The following is a 22,326-nucleotide window of genomic DNA, read 5'->3' on the forward strand; positions in this document are numbered from 1 at the left end:
AGGGACCAGTTCCACAGTTCCCCTGGTTAAAGGTAAGGTGAGTAGAGATGCTCAGACTTGGGGCTGCCGTACCAGCACTGGGGTGAAGGGCTGGACCTGGAAAAAGTGGTCCAGATCAGCATTTGTCAGTCCTTATAACATTCAGAGAGTCGGCAGGAGAAAGTTCGGAAGTTCTGATGGTGTCACTGCCATGAGGTGCTGTCTCCTGAAATGGCTTCCCATCCTAGTCTGTGCCTCCTTAGGATCTGCTCCCTGCTTGGAAATGGCTAAGGAGCATTTCCCGTAGCAGTATTGGAGCTGCTCCATGACAGCCAGACTGGATCAGGCCCTTAATGAACTCTCAGCACCTCCTTCCTCCTCCTTGTTAGCCGGCAGCAGATCTGGGAAGTGTTTGCCCATTGCCAGAGTTCTCCATCCTCATTCCCTTCCTTAGAACAACAGGCAGAAAATTCTGACGGGCCACCTCTCTCCCATCTGAATTCCTCACTCTTCCTTTCAGACTGCTGAGTAGCAACCTGCTCGTGTCTGCAGGGAATGGGCAAGGTCAAGATCCTGCTGGCGGGAAGACCCCTCTCAGAATATCCTGGTGGCCTTGCGGGTGTGGTTTTTCACCAGGAAGCGTAATTTGATGGATAAAGGACCTTCATTCTGAGCTACCTTGAGTAAAACCTGAAGGGGCAGCATCTCAGAGCAGGTGGCTAACTCAGTGCCGTGGAGGCAGCAGCTGAGGAGGAAGTGGTAGGAGGGGCAGCCAATGGAGGAGGGTATCTGAGTTCAGCAGAGCAGGAAGCTGCAAGTCAGAAAGGGTCATTTCCCCTCTGCCTATTGCTAGGGCCAGTGGGCCTCTCTTGGTTTTGGTTTTCTTTGGTACTGGCACGCTTCCCAGCCAGTCAAACGACCACGCTTCTCACTCCACTCCCATCTCTTGGCTTCTTGCTCTGAAGGCAATTTTCATGTCTAGGCTTTAGAAAGCTAGAACCATGCCAGGCTGGGTGCTCAAACACTTGGAACCAGAAGCAGCTTGTTTGCAGCCTGAGCTGCTGACAATCTATGTCTGTGCCCTTCGGCAGCACCGTCTGCGGCGTCATGGAGAAGGAAGATGATCTTTTAGCATTAAAACCAGAATCGGAACCCTCTGCCCAGGGAGGCAGCACGGTCTGGTGCAGCCATACTCAGCCTGAAGCTGCAATCCACAAGTGGCTCTTGAATGTGTCTGCTGCAGCGCTTTGCCACACATGATCTTAAACCAGTGACTGATTTAATTATTAACCAATCAGGGTGCTTCTACTATGTTATTAATCAGTTGTAGCTGATAAAATAATACTTGGTCAGCCATTTTGCTGTGAGAATATATATATATATAGAGAGAGAGAGAGAGAGAGTAAATGAAATAATGAATTCACACTCCTGTGGCTCTTTTGGGTACTGTTGATCACTAATTTGGCTCCTGAGCCATTGAGGTCTGAGTGTCACTGGTCTAGTGTGTGGGACGCTGGCCGGGGGTGTGGAGCAGCTCTAGTGTAATACAATTTGCAGAAGCCAGAAGTGAGAGCACAACCTCCAGGACAGACAAGTAGGGAGGGACACACACTTATTTTAGACTGGGGCTTGCTCAAAGTCATGATGCTGAGGGCTTTACTGGAAGCTTCCTAGGAGTCCTGAGAATGACACCTCATTTGCATATAAATTTGCATATTTCTTTTTTGTTTTAAATAAATAACTAGATGCCAGCAGGCATTTCCTTGTATGTTCCTGTGCCTTGCTGGTGACCCAAATCGCTGACTGTTAGCACTCAACAGGAGCACGAAGCTGCAGGCTCATCCAGCAGTCCACAGGGAAAGTGGGGCTAAGAGGCTTTCAGGGCTCCAGTGTCCACATTTGCCCAGGGCAGACATGCTGGGCACATCTTTCCTAGGTGCACGATTATTTGGACCGAGTATCGGGGGCAGCCGTGTTAGTCTGTAGCCACAAAAACAACGAGGAGTCCGGTGACACCTTAGAGACTAACAGATTTATTTGGGCATAAGCTTTTGTGGGTAAAAACCCCACTTCTTCAGATGCAAAACCCCCCCACTTCTTCAGATGCAAAAAAACCCCACTTCTTCAGATTATTTGGACCGTTATGATTGTGTCACTGATCCGACCCACTGAGAGCTAATATGATGCTGTTCAGGGAATGGGTGACCCTCGGTGGGTCAGCAACCTCCTTGGGAGCTTTTTAAGGTTCCTGTGTATTTACAAAATCTTTTCTTCACCTTATAATTTAAACCCATGTGTTTTTACGTTTCCAACCATGATTCCAATAAAAACAACCCTATCTCCTAGCTGCTAGACAGGCTGAGCTCTGTCTGAGGGAGAGAGAAGCCCATCTAACCTAGACTGCTTCACGGGGTTCCTGGTGTATGGTCTGGGAGCTGGCTTTTGCTTTCATTAGGATTTCTCTCTCTACCCCCACTCCGCCTTGTCGTTAAACTCTCTCCTGTGTGGGACATGAACCCAAGAGCAGCCACGCTCAAGTCATATTTTCAGCTTTACAGTGTTTGAGTGAGTTGGAATTAGGCCAGTTAACTGCAGCTGTAGGAGTTCTTAGACTAGCCCAGCCATCTCTTCCTGCCCTGGATGTTGGTAACAGAACTGGTCTCCAGCGAACAGGCAGGGGCAAGCCAGGGACTTTTAGCACAGTGGCAAAGAAGGGACCAAGTCAACATCAAAGACTTCCCCTCTGCCATGCTGAGCTCCAGGCTGTGGGTGCTGGGCAGCTAGGGAGACAATTTTCCTGTTATTCTCACACATGGTTTTTGTAAATGCACCAAGATTAGAAAAGGGAACTGTCTGAGCCATGCTCCACATTAACCCCTTGGGCTGCTGGAGGAAATGGTGCAAACAGGAGAGCTGAAACATGGATGCCCCTCCCGTGTTCACCTGGCCAGGGGAACCCCACGCCCTGGGGCAGGGCTCTGTGCACTGACAGGCAGGACTGTAAGAACTAAAGCAGCTAAAGGCACAAAGGGACAGAGATGCAGATTGGAAGCTCCTTGCAGCAAGGCCCACACTTTTGTTACGTGTGTGTCCAGCACCTGGCCCAGTGGGGCCCCGATCCCTGACGGGGGCCTCAAGGTGCTCCAGCAAGATGCACAGCCAATAACACCAAACAGACCACATCCTGGTCAGCTGCGGTGTGAGTGAACATTGCACTTGCAAACTGGAGCGTAACTTGGGGGAGGCAGCTGTGATGTGCTGGCTCTGTTGTAGGGGAGGGGGAGGAAGGGGAAGCAGAATGGCCCATGGCTGATTGCAGTTGCCCTAGTTTCCCTTTGCTCACGCGTGGAAGCAGGGCGCAAGAGCTACCAGGAGGCTGGTCCGAGGGGTGAGAGAGCCAGGGATAACCAGCAGCCCCACTCCGCACCCAAAGAGTGGGAGAACTGCAGGGTCACGCCAGGGCTGCATGGAGCTTGGGCTGAAAGTTTCCCAGCCACGCACTAGTGCCAGGGGAGCCCCAACAGTGGGAGCGTGAGCGTATAGGCCCCAGGCGTTTTAGCCATGGTGTGGTCTATCCCCCCGCGGAGCCCACGCTGTGCTGGAAATGCTGACAGCTGCTTGGGCCCAACCTCCCAGATCCAACCACTGGACCATGCTGCCTCACACAGATTCCATTGGCCAAGAGTGAGTGAGCTCTGCTGATGAAGTGCCCAACCCTGTTCCCAGAGGAGCTTTTGCCACTGAATTCAGTGGAAGCAGGAGCAGGCCTGTAGGGCCTGGTGTGAGAAACCCCTCTGCAACTGGGTGACAGCTCTGGCTCTTTGCTGATCAGGAAGTTCATTTGCAGGGTGGGAACTTCCTTTTGTGAAATGCAAATTGCTCCACATCTTGGCTCTGATGTAATGAGCTCTTTGCTTATCAGCCACCATCGAAGACCTCAGCTGGGGGGAGAGGAGATGGCCAGCTGCTTACCCCCCTGACTTGTTACCTTGAGTGGGAGGGTCCCTCTGGCACAGCAATAACTCATTTCAGATCAGTAGAGTCCCTCATTCCCACCAGGCCCAGAGCAGCAGAAACCACTATCCCTGACAACCTGATCACTTTCTTTGACAGGGTAGCAAGCCTTGTGGATGGTGGGTAGCAGTAGACGTGGTCTATCTGAACTTTAGTAAAGCTTTTGATACTGTCTTGCATGACCTTCTCTTAAACAAAGTAGGGAAATGCAACCTAGATAGAGCTAGTATAAGGTGGGTACACAACTGGTTGGAAAATTGTTCCCAGAGAGTAGTTATCAGTGGTTCACAGTCATGCTGGAAGGGCATAACGAGTGGGGTCCTGCAGGGATCAGTTCTGGGTCCGGTTCTGTTCAATATCTTCATCAATGATTTCGATAATGGCATACAGAGAACACTTATAAAGTTTGCAGACGTTACCAAGCTGGGAGGGGTTGCAAGTGCTTTGGAGGATAGGATTAAAATTCAAAATGAACTGGACAAACTGGAGAAATGGTCTGAAGTCAACAGGATGAAATTAAATAAGGACAAATGCAAAGTACTCCACTTCGGAAGAAACAACCAGTTGCACACATACGAAATGGGAAATGACTGCCTAGGAAGGAGTACTGCAGAAAGGGATCTGGGAGTCATAGTGGATCACAAGCTAAATATGAGTCAACAGTGTAACGCTGTTGCAAAAAAAATGAATGTCATTCTGGGATGTATGAGCAGGAGTGTTATAAGCAAGACACGAGAAGTAATTCTTCCGCTCTACTCTGCGCTGATTAGGCCTCAACTGGAGTATTGTGTCCAGTTCTGGGTGCCACATTTCAGGAAAGATGTGGACAAATTGAAGAAAGTCCAGAGAAGAGCAACAAAAATGATTCAAGGTCTAGAAAACATGACCTATGAAGGAAGATCGAAAAAACTGGGTTTGTTTAGTCTGGAAAAGAGACGACTGAGCATGGACATGATAACAATTTTCAAATACATAAAAGGCTTTTACAAGGAGGAGGGAGAAAAATTGTTCTTCTTAACCTCTGAGGCTAGGACAAAAAGCAATGGGCTTAAATTGCAGCAAGGGAGGTTTAGGTTGGACATAAGGGTGGTTAAACACTGGAATAAATTGCCTAGGGAGGTTGTGGAATCTCCATCATTGGGGATTTTTAAGAGCAGGCTGGACAAACACCTGTCAGGGATGGTCTAGATAATACTTAGTCCTGCCATGAGTGCAGGGGACTGGACTAGATGACCTCTTGAGGTCCCTTCCAGTCCTATGATTCTATCCCTGCCACCCTCCATGTGCTTTGGGGTGAAATGGGAAAGAGGATGTCTTCACCGCACACTGACCATGAGTAATGAGAGCTGTTACTAGAGTGTTGGCTCCAGCACTGGAAAGTTACTCACTCACATGGGAGAATCCCCTTTACTTCCCCACCACCACCTCAAAGGCCCCATGTTACAGAGACCCTCCCTTTGGCTGAGGCGCCCTCCAGAACTCACCCACATTGCACTGGGCGCTGGTCAGCTAGGACCACTCTGGAGTGACATAGGGCACTCAGAGCATGTGTAGGCCGTGGGTCCCAAGGCTAGCTATCCAGGTCTTCCCCATGGCTGCTCAGCATGCAGCCCTCGAGCGGCCAGGCCAGCCCACAAAGGGACACTTGCCAATACAAAAACGGGGTGTGTGGGAGGGTGGCTGGCTGAGAACTTGTCTCCATGATAGCTACGGGGTAGAACTAGGTGTTAATTTAAATCAATGGAGTTACACCAACACCAAAGTCCCCGGGGACAAGCCTATGAGTGGCTTATTGTGGTTTAGTTCAGCCTGCTTGTAAGAGATGGAGCGATAACAAATTACTTCACTCCCACACCACAATACAAACATGCCCACAGCCTTTGATACTGGCATAACTCTTCCTTTAGCGATCCATTCAGATGATGCCCGTGCAATGCTCTTGTGCAGACAAGCCAAGAGAGGGAACAGTGCCCTCAAGCGGCTTTCTGAAGCATTAACAACAGAAGCCACAGCAGCTTATTGGAATAGCCACATTTCTCTCCTGAATGACTCCTGGATTCAGACACCCAGGAGTCATCCTGCCAAGGCAGTCAAAGTTCAGGTCGACAGATTAAGCCCTGCACTGGCAGAGCGGGAGAGCAGATGCTGTGGGACGAGAACCAGAGCTCGGGAAGGGACTGTTCAAAAACTTGCTCTGGGCTTTGCTGCTTGAGCCCATCTTTGCATTTCCCCCCACCCCAACCACATGCTCTCTCATGCTGCTGGGTTCCTTGGAAAGGGAGAGCGTGGTTAGCACACAGCTAACTGCCCACACGGCAAGGGGCTGCACAGCACTGCCTCCCAGCACCAGGTCTGTGGGCTCCCTGCAACCAGGCCTCTGGCTAGGCTCCAGGAGGTCAGCAGGCGGCAAGTATGCACCATTTCAACCTGCCAGCTTGAGGCTGCTACAGCTGGGTCGCTATCCTGGCAGATTCTCTCTCGAGGGACAAACCAACTCCTCTCTCATGGCAGAGAAGAGAAGCCCCAGCGTCAGGGCTTCCACCCCTAGTGCAGACCATGCCCACCTCCCCAGATGGCCTGGGACAGGAATATTTGCTTTGGATGCCATTTACTGCTGTGGCTGTGGGCTGCTGGCCCTGTGCAGGCAGGGCCCTGTGGGTGGGCTCTGTCCCACCAGCTGAGGGCTTGTTAACCTGGAAGCCTTCAGCGCGGCGACTATTGAAAGGAAGAACCCCGTCGGGGCCTAAGCAGCAAGCCCTTCCCCCAGCCCACCCCTGAACTGGCATCGCCGACGTCACTCCTGCCATTGAGCCGATGCCCTGACACAAGGGACCAGGCCCGGCCCCAGGCAGGCAGAGTGCAAGGGAGTGCGAGGGTATGGCCATGGTCCGTGCCAGGATATGCTGCTCTCTCATCGCCTGTCCCGTTTGTGGCTTACCTGCAGACTGCCGTGCAAAAACTGCTCCTTTGCTCCTCCTCACGGAGCAAATGCTCTGCTCTCTCGCCCCCTCGGGGCCTGGGCTGGCTCTCAGCGGGTGTAATTCTGTCAGGTCAGGCTGTGCAGATCCCAGCAGGGCAGTTGGGGGGAAGGAGTGCCCAGGCCCCATGACAGAGACACTCCCCCACCCCCTCCTTGGCCAGCAGTGGAGCATTCCCGTCAGGTGGCTGCTGTTTGAGAGGAGAAGCACTAATCCCAGCTGTCCTCAGCACCCAGAGCTGGGCTCCACGTGGGCCGCCCTGGGCCCTCATTAACTGGTAATCGCCTTTCTGCGGTTCTCCTTTAAACCCCTCCCTACTCTAAAGACACCTCTGTGGGGCAGCCCTCACCCACGGCCCTGAGCAGGGCCGGAGCTCAGTCCTTAGAGAGCAATTCCAGGGGCCAGCTCAGCCCTGGTGTAACTGGGAGCAACCCCGATCTCAGGAGCGTCTCACCCCCTTACCTCATGAACTGGAGCATGTTCATTATAGCCCGCCCCGTGTTGGATTTGGCCTGTCACATCCGTGCTCTGCACAGAAAACCGGACCCCGCCCCTCTCGCTGGAAGGGGTGTCACCATGGAGCCCTGGCTCTCTTCCTCACCCTCGCACGCCCAGCTTGGGACTCAGCCATTCCCTTCCCAGGCTTGGGGTCACTGGATTCCCCTGATGGCCTAGCGTGACTGGTGCCTTGGGCAATAACACACAACAAGCGCCAGCCCCGGAGTTTAATTCTGTTCCAAATTACTCAGAACACACGCCCGTGCCTGCCCCACAGGCTCTCTGCTCCCCTGGGTGCTGATGCGGGAATCCCATGAAGGCTGACGAATCGCTAGTTCCTGTGGAGGGCAGCGGCTGCCCTCTTCCTGCTGGATGATTGTTAATGAAGGGGAGAAAAGTTCGGCTCGCGGTTCCCCCCGGGGAGCCTCCCCAGACCTGGACGGGGGGACTGGCCTCACCGAGAGAAGAATTTGATCCCAAACGTTTAACAGTAAATTGCTGCTCCAGAAATCCACCGCCAGGTAAGGCAGGTCTCAGTCCCCTCCTTGAATTAGTGGTGCTACAATCCAAGCCACTCAAACCGGTGGCAAGGTGCATACAGAGCCTCACTGGGGTGTGCGAAGCCAAGGTCCAGCGAGTGGCAGCAGCTCAGTCTCCCCCTCCATCAGGCCCCTTGCAGAGTCCAAGACCGCTGAGGAGAGGAGGAGGCAGAGCTGGAGCGGTGAGGGTTAAAAAGCCAGCAGGCTAGCACCAGCCCCAGCTCAGCTGAAACGTGGGGGGGCTGGCACCTTTTGAGTTCAGCCAAGAGGTTTCAGGGTCTCAAGGAGTCTCCCGGCCGCAGAGTGAATCACTGAGCACCCTTTGGGGGAGGAGGTGGGAGTCCCTCACAGATAGTTGTCTTCCTCCTCCTCCTCCTCCTCGCGAGCCAGCGCCTCGATGTCATGGGTGATGTCCGTGATCATGCGGTTGAAGGATTGCGACTCGGAGCGGAGGGACCAGCTGTCGTAGCTGCGCACGGCGGAGGCGGAGGTGTTGCTCATGCTGCGCTTTATCCGCCCGAAGCTGTCGGTCAGGATCCCCCCTTCCCGGATGCCAATGCTCTCCAGGAAGCTCTCGAAGTAGCCGATGTCCTGATCTGGGATGAAGGGCCGCATCCCTGAGGGGACACACAGCCATGAGGTGTCGGCCAGGAGCCAGTAGGCGCTTACTGCCCTGGGAAGGGCTCATGTTCCCAGGGGCCAGAGGGGTCGGGGGAGCCCACAGGCCACCCCCTTGGTCTGCATGTCTAAAAGCAGCACCCGACCGACAAGCTGGCCTAGCAGGTACAGGAGGGGAAGGGCTGTCAGGAAATCCAGCTGCTATTCCCTGATCTGCGCTAGACTCCCTGCGGGACCCGGGCACGTGTCCATCGCTAGGACTGACCTGGGCCCTCCTTACCACAGCATCCACGCACCTAGCACTCCTTAACGGATTTATCCTCACACCCCATCTGGGAGGGCAGGGCTGTCCCCTCCATCGTACAGAGCAGGAATGGAAACCCATAGATTTCCCAAAGTCACATCAGTCAGCTATAGGAAGCACGGGGCCCTGTCACTGCTTGACAGCATCTTCCACGCACCAGGCCTCTTACACAAAATAAGATCTAACAAAGACATGCCCTGCCCTTATAGATGCTACCTCCCCCACCCTTATAGACACCACCTCACACCTAGGGTTGGTAACCATCCCAATTTCCCCGGGAGTCTTCCGGAATCAGGCTCTATCTCCCGGAGGCTACTGAAGCCCATCTGGGCGATTTTAGGTGCTAAAAGTCCGGCAGCGCAGTGGGGCTAAGGCAGGCTCCCTACCTGCCCCGGCCCCGCACTGCTCCCGTAAGTGGCTGGCACATACCTGTGGCCCCTGGAGAGGAGGGCCAGAGGGACTCTGTATGCTGACCCCGCCCCGAGTGCTGACTCCACAGCTTCCATTGGCTGGGAATTGCGGCCAATGGGAGCTGCAGGCAGGGGCAGTGCACAGAGTCCCCCTGCCCCCGACAGGGGCCTCAGGGATGTGCCGGCCGCTTACAGGAGCGGTGCGGGGCCAGGGCAGGTAGGGAGCCTGCCTTAGCCCAACTGCACCACCAAACGGGAGCTGCCCAAGGTGAGTGCCACCTGGCCGGAGCCTGCACCCCTCACCACCTCTCACACCACAATCATAGAATCATAGAATATCAGAGTTGGAAGGGACCCCAGAAGGTCATCTAGTCCAACCCCCTGCTCGAAGCAGGACCAATTCCCAGTTAAATCATCCCAGCCAGGGCTTTGTCAAGCCTGACCTTAAAAACCTCTAAGGAAGGAGATTCTACCACCTCCCTAGGTAACGCATTCCAGTGTTTCACCACCCTCTTAGTGAAAAAGTTTTTCCTAATATCCAATCTAAACCTCCCCCACTGCAACTTGAGACCATTACTCCTCGTTCTGTCATCTGCTACCATTGAGAACAGTCTAGAGCCATCCTCTTTGGAACCCCCTTTCAGGTAGTTGAAAGCAGCTATCAAATCCCCCCTCATTCTTCTCTTCTGCAGGCTAAACAATCCCAGCTCCCTCAGCCTCTCCTCATAAGTCATGTGTTCCAGACCCCTAATCATTTTTGTTGCCCTTCGCTGGACTCTCTCCAATTTATCCACAAACCCCTGCCCCAGCCCTCAGCCCCCTCCCAAGCCAGCACCCTGCACCCCGTCCCACCCAAACTTCCTCCCAGAGCCTGCACCCTGCACCACCTCCTGCTCCCCAACCCTCTGCCTCAGCCCTGACCCCCCCTCCTGGAGCCAGCACTCCAAACCCCCTCCTACACCTCAACCCCTGCCCTGAGTCCCCTCCTGCACCCAAACTCCCTCTGAGAGCCCGCATCCCTTCCTACACCCCAAGTCCCTGCCCCAGCCCGGAGCCGCCTCCTGCACACAAACTCCCTACCAGAGCCTGCATCCTTCACCCCCTCCCACACTCCAATACCCTGCCCCACCCCTGAGCCCCCATCCAGCACTCAAACTCCCTCCCAGAGCTTGCACCCAGTATCCCCTCCTTCACCCCAACACCCTGCCCCAGGCTCAGCCCAGAGCCCCCTCCCACACACCGAACCCCTCAGCCCCAGCCTAGAGCCACACCCCCTCCCACACTCCAATCAAATGTCCCAGCCTGGTGAAAGTAAGTGAGGGTGGGGGAGAGCGAGCAACAGAGGGAGGGGGGACGGAGTGAGTGGGGTCGGGCCTCGGAGAAGGGGCAGGATAGAGGCAGTTTGTGTGATTAGACAGCTGGAAAACCTACTCACCCGCCCCCCAAACCCTTATAGACACTGACTCACCCCCACCCACCTTTAGAGATGCCGCCTCCCACACACGTAGTTCCTTCAGTCCCTCATTCTGGGTCGTATTCTCAGAATCAAAGGCCTGATCCTGATCTCACATCAGTGTAGATTGAGGAGATGGCCACTGAAGCTGGCAGAGTCACCCCCGTCAGATCAGAACCTTTATATCCTGAAGCCTTCGCTTTCCCATCCCTTCTTTACACATAGGCCCAAACCAGAACGTTGCATCCTTCTGGACCCTACTTTTTTCGCGGTGGAGGGTTGGTTATGAGCAAAACCAAGTTTGCAGAATCTGAATCCAGCATTCAGGAGTGCCTGGATCACAGTGTTCAGAGTCTGGACCTGGACTTTTCGGGTTGGGCTCCATCTCTCATTGGACAGTGCTGGTCTGATGAACACAAACCTCAACTCCCTGAAGAGAGATGCCTGTCTCTACACATCTTAGAAAAGGTCAAATTAATTGCCGTCGACACCACCAGGTCTCCCACCCAAGATGCTGTTTCCACTAGCCAGCTAATCCAGAGTGGGGATAGCAGTCAGTAACAAGCCATTTACCCAGAAGGAGAAACTTCCTCTTGTCCCCATAGAGCTGCAGGAGATCAGAACAGTATTCCTGGACTGACCTTCCCATCCGGTACTCCCTGAGCAGCAACGCAAACTGCTGGATCTCCTGGGGGGAAAGCTTGTTCCTCAGCTGCAGAGCAGAGAGAGAGAGAGCAAGGTTAGACCGGCTCCAGCCTCCCGCAGGTCCCTGGCAGTGATGCGTAGGACTCAGGGTTGGAAAGATGGAATGAGGCCCGGGGAAATGAAGACTCCCCCATGATGCAGTAGCAAGGAGAGTACCGTGATCATGTAGTCCTGCAGCTGCTCCAGCCCCACGCTGCTCTGGTCACTGGCCAGGCTGTCACGCGACTCCCGGCAGGAAGGGGAAGACGTCCCACTGTAATACCCTTCAAAGGTCTCGTGGGAGCCATTGCTGCAGGCAGAGGGGAAGGCGATCAGCTGGGCTGTCCAGACAGCCTCATTCAGAGCATAGTCCGAGCCCTACTCTAAACGTTGGCCCTGCTCATCCCACACCTGCCACCCCGTTTTCCAGGCGGTGGTGGGATTGCTTCTTGTGGCTGAAAGAACAGGAGGACTTGTGGCACCTTAGAGACTATCCCATTTATCTGAGCATAAGCTACAGCTCACGAAAGCTCATGCTCTAGTAAATGGGTTAGTCTCTAAGGTGCCACAAGTCCTCCTGTTCTTTTTGCGAATACAGACTAACACGGCTGCTCCTCTGAAACCTTCTTGTGGCTGGTATCTCCTGAGGGACCAGCCACTAGAGGGGGGCCTAACGCCATCGGCCTTACGAACAACCAGCTGGGATGTTTCTCGGCAGGGTTCAGGCCCTGCTGGCTGCGGGTGGAGCCTGGCTGCCCCTCGCCCGCCCGCCGGAGAAAGGATAACTCCTGGGACCAGGCTGAGCTTGTTCCTGTTTCTTGTCTGTATTTTCCCAGTTTTTCTCTGGAACGGGGAGATTTTGTTTTATGTTCCCTGTTTTATGGGCCCTGGCTGTCAGCTCCCAGCCCCTTGCACAGATGCAGGCAGATAAATATATCCTCCTATTTCTAACTCTGTCTGCTGTGAGTCCCCCTCACTGGGCCCGGGTCCCTCGCACAAGGGGTGAAGCGGCTGTTTAGGGCTACACAGAGCATACACAGGAATAAGGGGGGAGGGTCATTCAGATATTCGGGGAGCAGGACATACAATGAGCTGCAGCAGCTGAAATCAGCATCGTATCCATACGTCCCATCAGTGCGGCAGCTCTCACCTAGGAAAAGGAAACCCCGGGGGCAAGATGAGGGAACTGTCCAACGGTGCTCGCCTCGCCCCATGTCAGAGTCCTGCTGCCTCTTTAACCACCCCCAGGAGCCAGGGACACCACCTCCCGCTCCCATCCACTATGCGCAGCCCCAGCAATGACTCCCAAAGCACCACCCCAGAATTCAAGGCATCGCAGGCAGACTCCCACTATCCCCAACGCTACACGCTGTCCCATGAACTGAGGAGACTCTGCCCTCTGTCGGAGGAGACAGGGAATCTTGCCTCAGGGCTTTGCCAGCCCAAATGCCGCCCCCTCGCAGCACTGCCAGCTCCCCACACTGCCGGACCTCACCATCCTGACATCACGTGTGGGCCTCCCCACCTCAGAGCTCCACGATAAACACCCTGCAGTGGGAGGGACCCATGTCCTGTCATCCCACTAAGCCTGGCACGCCCGGCACTCACTCCTGCTGGAGAGCCAGGGGCGCTCGGGGGTGGAGGTGTAGTGGAAGCCAGCCCGGTCTACGCACTCGATGGTCTGGTCCCCATAGATGATCTGGAAGACCTGGCAGATGAGGGCACAGGATTCTTCAGCTGCATCCTGCACCCAGTGAGAGAAAACAGCTGTCATGGTGATCTGGAGCGGGTCAAACGCTGGGTGGGTTGGCAATGGGACAGCACACTTGGCTACTTACCCTGTTGGCCACGGCCAGGATGATGAGGTTGCAATACGCCTCAGGGCTGGGCTCCTTGGGATCCAGTGGGTTATTCCCTGTGTGCCTCCTCTCCCAGCTGCCATAGGTCTTACCCCTCTCCCAGCTGCCACTGTAGGTCTGTCTCCGCTCCCAGCTGCCTCCAGCCTTGCCCAGCTGCCTCCGCTCCCAGCTGCCACTATAGGTCTGTCTCCGCTCCCAGCTCCCACCCGCCCGGCTGCTGTGCCTCTTCTCCCAGCTGCCACTGGCCTGCTTCCTCTCCAGGCTGCCTCCCCCGCCCTGTCTGCCCTCCTGCCCGCCCCGGGCCATCTTCCAGTCCAGGCTGCAGATGGTGTGCCGGCGCTCCATGGTGCCCCCCAGCTGCTTGGGCTCCAGGCAGATCCCAGCCTGCCTCTTCTCAGCTGCCCCTCCAGGGAGCTTTTTCTCCAGACTGCCCCCTGGGTACATGTCCAGGTTGCCCCCTGCAGGAACGGGGTCAACTCCTAGGCCTGGAATAGACGAGAGAAGAGATCTGTGCTCGGAAAGCTCCAACCCCAGCTGGCATGAGGAGGTGCCGCCTCCCACCCTGTGGGGGGATTGGTACCCACCCGGATGCTGCTCCCTGCCCCAGCCTCACACCCTCCGCTGGGGTTTACGAGGTGAGTCTCCTGCCTCCCCATTCGCCCTGGTGCCTGCAAGTCAGGGTAGGGTGCAGGGCTGCCCCTATAATGGAACCTTAAAACCATTACAACGTACAGCCACCAGGTGGCGCCACAGGTCACACATCTTCCCTTAGCTGCTAACAGCTGGAGTCAGCCCAGGGGGGCATTAAAGTATGGGGTAGCCAGACCCCATTTCTTGTGCCTACCTCGGGGTGGAAGCTCTGTAGTCAGGTCACATCTGGGACAAACGCCTGACCAGCTAGTAGCAGCCCTGCCACTGACTGTGGACAAGCCGTTCATGACACCCCTGCCCCTGGAGATCCCAGCTGCAGCTACTGACTGAGGCTGGGGTTTTTTGTTAGACGCGTCCAAACCCTCTTCTCCTTAGACTGGGTCCTGGCATATGGCAGGTGAGGGGAAAGAAACCAGCCCCTCCACTGCAGCCAGGAAATGCAGGGCGGGGAGCATCAGAGCACTGCAGAGCATGGCCTGTCGCTGCTCTCCGCTTCTTTCCACCTTGGCCATGGGGAAGTGCTGTAAGGCAGAGGGGGGTCTGGGGTGAACTGCCAGGCCAAGCAGAGCCCTGCTGGGCTGCTCATCTATCGTGCCAGCGAGCCTGACTCTGGAGACCCCCTGAGGCAGGAGAGCTCTCTAAGGACGTGGCTGGACCTGGTGACACTGCATGCCTCTGTATTACCCCGGAGCCCCAGGGTGCTGCAGGGAGCTGCACCCAGCCAACACGCCCCTTCCCTGTGCTTGTCTCACTAGGGATATAACCAACCACATGCCTCGCTTATTCGTCACAATCACCCGGGCATCCTGCCGGCATGGGTGCAAGTGATGACACGCAGCCCCAAGCAGCAGGGAATCGGGCTGGTGGAGTCCCGTATGCACAGTGCGGGGCAGACAGGTTTGCAGGGAAAAACCCACACAGGTGCTGGGCCCAGGTGAGTCTCCGCACCTGTTTTCAGCACCAGGAGGTGCAGGGCATCATCCCGCAGGTAGGAGGCGGCAGCGATCTCATGGGTGGGGATCCTCAGGATGAGCTCCTCATTGTCTCTCCAGGTGAGAAGGAGGCAGCGGGCCGACAGGCTCAGGATGCTGTCCTGCTCCGGAGTTGTCTGGAGGGGCAGTTCCTTCAGCTGCTGCAGATGGGCAAAGGAACATGGTCAGAGGCAGAACGGAGGCAGCCCAGTGGGCAGTGCTGGGGCTCTGCTCTGCGGGAGCCCACCCTGCTGCAGTCCCAGCTCTCCTCAGCTGGGCAGGGCCGCGGCACAGAGAACAGTTTCTGAGTCAGGATGGGCATTGCCGGGGCACTGCTGCGACTGCGAGGAAGGTCACCCTGGCCCTTCTCTCCACAGGAAGCCAGCTCTACCCAAAATGGAAACAGCCTGAGCCGGGCTCCCTGTCTGCCCCCCCTGCAGCATGGGGAAGCTGGCAGCTGGCACTGAACACTACGCATGGCTTCCCTTCTAACCCAGGTGCTGAGTGGAGGCGCGTTGGGGTGGCAGCTCCCTCCCCGGGCTGTGGACTCCCTCTCTTACCCGGGCTGTGTCCAGGAGCTGCAGCAGCTCATCCCGGCTGGAGGGGTTCAAGGAGGATGTCACCCAGGTCAGGTGGCCTAAAAACTAGAGAGAAAAATACTGCAGGTGACTCGTGTGAGTGTGACAGGTGGTGGAGATTCCTGCTGTCCGGAAAGCCCTGCAGGGAGCCCCGGGGGGCCTGGGGATCTCTGGTCCCAGGGATGTGCCTTCAGAGTGGATGGATGGCCCAGTGGGTAGGGCGCTAGCTGGAGACTTGGGTTCAATTCCCTGCCACAGACATCCCGGGTGGCCTTGGCAAGTCTCACGGTCTCGCTGGTTGGCCTCTGTTGGCGGGTCCGCTTGCTCCCTTGCTGCGCAGGGGCATTGATCAGCCTTGGGGGTGACAGGCTGGCGCCCCGTAGCCGTAGACGCCGTGTCTGGGACAAGGGAGGGGCTCCAGAGCCCCCTGCAGAGCCCTTACCAAAGTCCTTCAGGAGCGATACAGAAACCAAACCTTCTGCCTCTGCTGGGTCACACTGTCCTTCGGTGCCTAACCTATCCCACAGCCCAGGGCTGGCCCACTCCCCCCTTCCTCAGGGGTCCGGAAGGCCCCAGCTCGCCCCCTGCCTCTTCTTCTCCCCACCTCCTCGCCTCGGGGGGCTTTGTTCCTTGACCCTGCTGGACTCTCTGCCATCTCTTCCCAGAGAGGGACCCCAGAGTTTTTCCTTACCTGGAGCCCCTTTCTGCCCTGCACATCCTCTGTTTAGAGTAACCACCTGGCTGCTTCCCCAGCTGGGACTCCTGCCTGGCCCTCCCTGCAGGTGCAGCCAGAGCGCATACATGACCTCTTAGGCCCGCATGAAGCCGTTCAGGGTCTGTGTGGGCTGCACACCACAGCGCACAGTGTATTTCTATATCCCTGCAGGACAAAAGGGGAAGGGGTCTCCTCTCGGTCACCCGCCTGGCGAGGGAACCTGCAGCAGCAACGCTGGAGCGGAAGCAACCAGCTTCATCCTGAAACAAGGACAAGGGCTGGGTGCTGGTCCTGGCCAAGGGCAGTGTGTATTCGGGCACCCGGTGATGCCCATCTCCATGGGCCTGGCCCGAAGACACCGGAGCACCCTGCAAACTGTGGGATGGAGACCTGCCTGAACTGAGGAAAAGAAACTCACTTTAAACCAGTTTCAGAGTAACAGCCGTGTTAGTCTGTATTTGCAAAAAGAAAAGGAGGACTTGTGGCACCTTAGAGACTAACCCATTTATTTGAGCATAAGCTTTCGTGAGCTACAGCTCACTTCATCGGATGTATACTGTGGAAAGTGTAGAAGATCTTTTTATACACATAAAGCATGAAAAAATACCTCCTCCCACCCCACTCTCCTGCTGGTAATAGCTTATCTAAAGTGATCACTCTCCTTACATTGTGTATGATAATCAAGGTGGGCCATTTCCAGCACAAATCCAGGGTTTAACAAGAATGTCTGGGGTGGGGGGGGGGTAGGAAAAAACAAGGGGAAATAGGTTACATTGCATAATGACTTAGCCACTCCCAGTCTCTATTCAAGCCTAAGTTAATTGTATCCAATTTGCAAATGAATTCCAATTCAATAGTTTCTCACTAGAGTCTGGATTTGAAGTTTTTTTGTTGTAATATAGCAACTTTCATGTCTGTAATCGCGTGACCAGAGAGATCAAAGTGTTCTCCGGCTGGTTTATGAATGTTATAATTCTTGACGTTTGATTTGTGTCCATTTATTCTTTTATGTAGAGACTGTCCAGTTTGACCAATGTACATGGCAGAGGGGCATTGCTGGCACATGATGGCATATATCATATTGGTGGATGTGCAGGTATACGAGCCTCTGATAGTGTGGCTGATGTGATTAGGCCCTGTGATGGTGTCCCCTGAATAGATATGTGGGCACAGTTGGCAACGGGCTTTGTTGCAAGGATAGGTTCCTGGGTTAGTGGTTCTGTTGTGTGGTATGTGGTTGCTGGTGAGTATTTGCTTCAGGTTGGGGGGCTATCTGTAGGCAAGGACTGGCTAAGTTATTATGCAAGGTAACCTATTTCCCCTTGTTTTTTCCTACCCCCCCACCCCAGATGTTCTTGTTAAACCCTGGATTTGTGCTGGAAATGGCCCACCTTGATTATCATACACAATGTAAGGAGAGTGATCACTTTAGATAAGCTATTACCAGCAGGAGAGTGGGGTAGGAGGAGGTATTTTTTCATGCTTTATGTGTATAAAAAGATCTTCTACACTTTCCACAGTATGCATCCGATGAAGTGAGCTGTAGCTCACGAAAGCTTATGCTCAAATAAATGGGTTAGTCTCTAAGGTGCCACAAGTCCTCCTTTTCTTTTCACTTTAAACCCTGTGTCCCCGGGAACCCTTGAGACTCGGGGTCAGGCTCTGAGTAAAGGGTTCCCAGCTGCCTGGGGCCCACCCTGCCGGGGTAAAAGTAACTTAAAGGACTTACCAGTACTCAGGGCCGGGGTCCTGAGCAGGGGGTGGGGCCTCAGGTAGAAGGGGCGGAGCCTTTAAATCCCTAGGCCCTTTAAATTGCCACCCACTAACCCAGGGCTCTGGCAGCGATTTAAAGAGCCAGGGGCTCCAGCTGTGGTAGTGGCAGCCGGGAGCCCAGGGACCTTTAAATTACCACCACATCTCCATGGTAGCTGTAGCTGCAACGGGCAGCCGGGAGCCCTGGGGGTCTGGTGGTAATTTAAAGGGCCAGGGCCTCCAGCCACTGCTGGGAGCTCAGGGCCCTTTTAAATTGCCTGCCTGGGGAAGCTGCCCCCTGCCAGCATGGTCAGCTGTGTACTGGCTCTTGCCAGTACACCATACCATACCATACCAGCTTACTTTCACCTCTGCACCCTGCACATGCAAAAGGACCCTGCCATGCATGTAGCTCTGAAGCTGCAATCCTTGGTCACTTTACAGTTTGAAGAACTCCCCCAGCACATCCTTCCCCTGGGTTTTCGCTGGGCCCACAGTTACCAAAGGCCAAATGAGCGTTTTCCTGCTGGAGTTAGAGGCCAGTGGCGGATGGAAGAACCAGGATCCAGGTCTTCTTCTGGGCAGACAGTCAGCTCAGCTATTCAGTTTGGTCTCGTGGCAGCCTGTTTCCCTGGGAGAGCTCACTCCAAACCACCAGGTGGTGATTCTCACATGGCTGGGGTTTACCTGGCGGGTGCATTACAGTGAGAGGTGATCCACCTTCCCTGGAGCACAGCAATGGGGAACTCTCACAGGGTTAAGGAAGCCAGGCCTGTGACCTCCACTCCTGCCAGCGACCAAGAAGATCTGAGGTTCTGGGATAGCGCCTGGCCCTCCCGGCCACCCCTCCTTACCTTCACCTCCTTCTCCACGTAGTCGTGCAGCAGTATTTGGGGATCTATGAGATAATCAGGGGGGTAGAGAGGGACAGAATGCAGAGGCCTCCGGTAGACACTGCTCCTGAGCGCCTGCCTGCGAGCCGCCTTGGGGAAAACCAGCCGCTTGATGGGAGACACAAACCCCTGAGAACAAACAGGAGAGCTGAGAAGCCGGCATCTCTCATCCGCTCCAACCGCAGAGGGGCTTGTGTTTGCTGTGCACCCTGGTAGGATCATATGTGCATGAATATGCCCCTCAAGTGTAATATGGGTTCAACAGCAATCCCACAATGAGAGGAAGCCAGCATCCCCCAGGGGAGTCCCAGACCATGTGCAGTAAAGGGTGTGTTAGAAATGCTATGAGAGAGAGAGAGAGAGAATCTATTCCTAGAGACACAGAGAGTGAGCTCCCTCCGGGGCTGGCTGTAATTGCGCCAAGTAAATAAATCCAATGAACATAGGCCCTGGGCCTAAGGCGGCTGTCCTGCACAGAACAGGACAGGCAGAGGGGTTTGGATAAAGAGCACATGGAGAAGTTTGGGGATGCCATTATTGGGGGGAGGGCAGTGGATGGAGTAAACAAGCCATGTACAACCCCTGGGAAGCGAGGACATGATAAATGAACCAGAAATACCCTAGTGGGAGAGAAATGGATGAATCAGAGCTGGAATTTCCAGCCAGAAAGAATGGAGCCATGCATCTCTCCCCACAGACCCCGAGATTAGGCCAAGCCAAGGTGGCAGGCCGAGCAGATCAGAATGCCATGTTCACAATCGCAGCTGAGTTACATTCCTGGCGCAGAACTGATGGACAGCCAGTCCCTGCCTTGCGGAAAACCCAGCCAGGACTCTAAACCCAGCTGGTCTCTGCCGGGCCTCTGCCCTGGGGCCTTTAACTGTGCTGGGTCAGTCACAGGGGGGAGAGGGGAATAAAAGACCCAAGGGTCAGGCTGTGGATTCTCCTCTGTACAGAGTCCCTGAAGGGAAAGCACCTTGCTGGCCTCTGAGAGCCACATGTGCACCATCTTGTCCCATGGGCCACGCAGGACAGAGAGCATAGCCAGCTGGGTACATATGGAGAGATGGCCCAGTCCCCTATGGATCCTGCATGCAGCTCCCCACACCCCAGCAGCACGGCTGGCTCTGGGGCTCCCCGCACCCCAGTAGCACGGCTGGCTCTGGGGCTATGCTACCGTTGATTCCCCACCCCCAAGGGGTCACCTGGCACGTCGAATAGCCTAAGGGCTCAATGCAATTTACGCTGCTCTGGGTGGGGCACAGGCTGTTTGGTGACTCCGCCCCTTTCTGCTAGGCCACGTCCCTCTTTTCAGCCCGGTTTGGGGGTGGGGGGAGGAATCATGGGCTGCCATTCTCCCCTGTAGGCCCTGCTCCCCGTGAATTCCACTCACCTGCTACCCTGCATGCTGCCTAAGGGAAGGGAGCACTTGGCCTTTGTCTCACACCCAGGCAGCACTCAGTGCCCCGTGCAGTGACACCCTTGGGAACCGCCACACACACGCACCTGCACCCCGCAAAGCCAGCTCGGCCTGTGCATACCTTCTTCCCCTTCTTGGCCTCGTACTCCATGTCCCTGCTCCGCTCCTGTCACGGCAAAGGCAGCTCTTTCCGCTATGTGCTATTCCTTTGTTTTTTTCCTGTGTCGGAAACTCCACCAGCGACGGCTCTGATGTGAACTCGCTGAGTTCCTGCCCCTCCGGGGAGGGAGAAGTTCATGGAGTTGAGCTCTGGCCGAGCAGACGGGGCTCTGGGGCTGCTGGGCTCGGCTCACACCCCAAGGGGAAACGCTCGTTCCCAATGCACTCACGCCCACCCCCTTGCCCGCTGCCCAGCGCCTAGCACACATTGTCTTTGTGCACTGTTGCCGTCTGTCTGTCTCTCTCACACACTCCGTCCGTCTGTCTCTCTGTCACACACACCCCGTCCCTCTCTTGGTGCTAGTAACCCAGCCAGGAGATCTCGGTGGTTCTGCTGGTGCCGTCTTCGAAGGGACATTCTCCAAGGCTCTTCTGGATCTCCTCCACAGTAGGAGCTCCTGGCAGCTCCTCGGGGGCTCCCCTGTCCGTGACTCACTCCCGTGCCAGAGTAGAAGGCCTGGGGCATAGATGGAGGATCAGCTGGGTGCAAACGTGGGGCATGCAATGCAGTTGTAGGGCTAGGCAGGAACCAGAGCTGGCCCTGGGACAGTGACTAGAGCAGGGGACCTGAAATGCTAGCCATGGTGGGGGCTGAAAGCCTCAGAGGCACCAAGGCTCTGGGGCTTCATAAATTATCAGCAGGGACCCAAATCATCATCGCTAAGGAGCCCCAGCTCTTGAGAAGTGCACATGAGGCACAAACCTCAACCCCCCCCGGGGCCTGTGGGGAGCTCAGACTGCGGCTTGGGCCCCGCTCTAGAGTGGGGGAGAGCCGGTGGGAAGAGAAATTCCAGGCTAAAAGGGATGTTCCTTCCCTCCTGTGCACTGCATCCTGCCCCAGCAGCTGCAGAGACTTCCTCTTCCCGAGCAGCAAGGGATGGACAGGAAGGGGACAGACACTCAGGAGCTGACGCCTACAGGAGCTTGTAAATCTCTGGAGTCAGGAGTCTCCTGGGGGCTGCTAAACTCCATTTTTTCTCCTGCGTGAGCCCCCGAGCCCCAGGGTGAAGGTCACTTGGTGCCATGATGGGGGTTTTCTCCAAAGAGCCACCACCGCTCTCCCTGGCCAATCTCCTCCCTGGGGCAGGTCCACTAAAGTCAGGGATGACCCTGACCCTCCCAGTGTGCTAACACGTGCAATGCATTCCCATCAGCCTGATTTATGCCCCAGGTAATCTCCTTGGTTGGGTTTGCCCCGGAGTGGGTGTGTTCCATTTCCTGCGTGGTGCATTCAGGCAGTGGAGTGTCTCCAGGGATGCTCCCATGTGCCTCACATAGTTACCAAGCCCCACCCGGGCTTCTGTTTCCTGCAATGTCCCTGATGCCAAATACCCAGCCACATAGTGAGTGGCAGGAGCAGAAGGGAGCTGGCATCATGCAGGAGCCTCTTGCGGGAGCTGATCAGCATCTGCTGTGGGTATCGTAACCTCCCTTCCGGGGGGGGCTCCTGCCTCCTGGATTCCTTTTACTGTGTCTGGACCCAGCGCAGTCTGCCCCCAGGAGACAGGCTATGGAAATATGAACGCTCGCTACACAACAGTCCAGCTCTGCATTGGCTACATTACTGCATGGCAGAGCATGTATCCCTCCCTCTCCCGGCTGGTCTATGAGCTATGTGGGAGGGGATCACAGCCTCCTTGCTGCCCTGTCCCACCAACCCACTCAGAATAACACTCCGCTCTTACACAGCTCCCTCCCTGATGGTCTCAAAGTGCGTCACCCGCCTCAGTGAATTAGTGCCACCCCTCGAGAGGGACGGCAGAGTCATTATCTCCATTTTACAACTGGGGA

General features: G+C 55.5%; 1 protein-coding gene across 1 annotated transcript; it reads right to left on the reverse strand.

Annotated features, from left to right (window-relative positions):
- Nucleotides 1-7,682: 7,682 nt before the first annotated feature.
- Nucleotides 7,683-21,309, reverse strand: CCM2L (CCM2 like scaffold protein). The gene is made up of 10 exons (XM_084645150.1): nt 20,438-21,309; nt 18,858-19,025; nt 15,519-15,602; nt 14,936-15,119; nt 13,316-13,821; nt 13,086-13,221; nt 12,564-12,627; nt 11,655-11,787; nt 11,367-11,505; nt 7,683-8,625 (listed from the first exon to the last, which is right to left on the reverse strand). Exons 1-10 carry the CDS (start codon nt 20,465-20,467, stop codon nt 8,354-8,356), a joined length of 1,716 nt encoding a protein of 571 aa, XP_084501276.1. The 5' UTR covers nt 20,468-21,309; the 3' UTR covers nt 7,683-8,353.
- Nucleotides 21,310-22,326: the final 1,017 nt, after the last annotated feature.

The sequence above is a fragment of the Lepidochelys olivacea genome (genome assembly GCF_965140295.1).
Source record: "Lepidochelys olivacea isolate rLepOli2 genome assembly, chromosome: 13".
NCBI lineage: Eukaryota > Metazoa > Chordata > Testudines > Cheloniidae > Lepidochelys > Lepidochelys olivacea.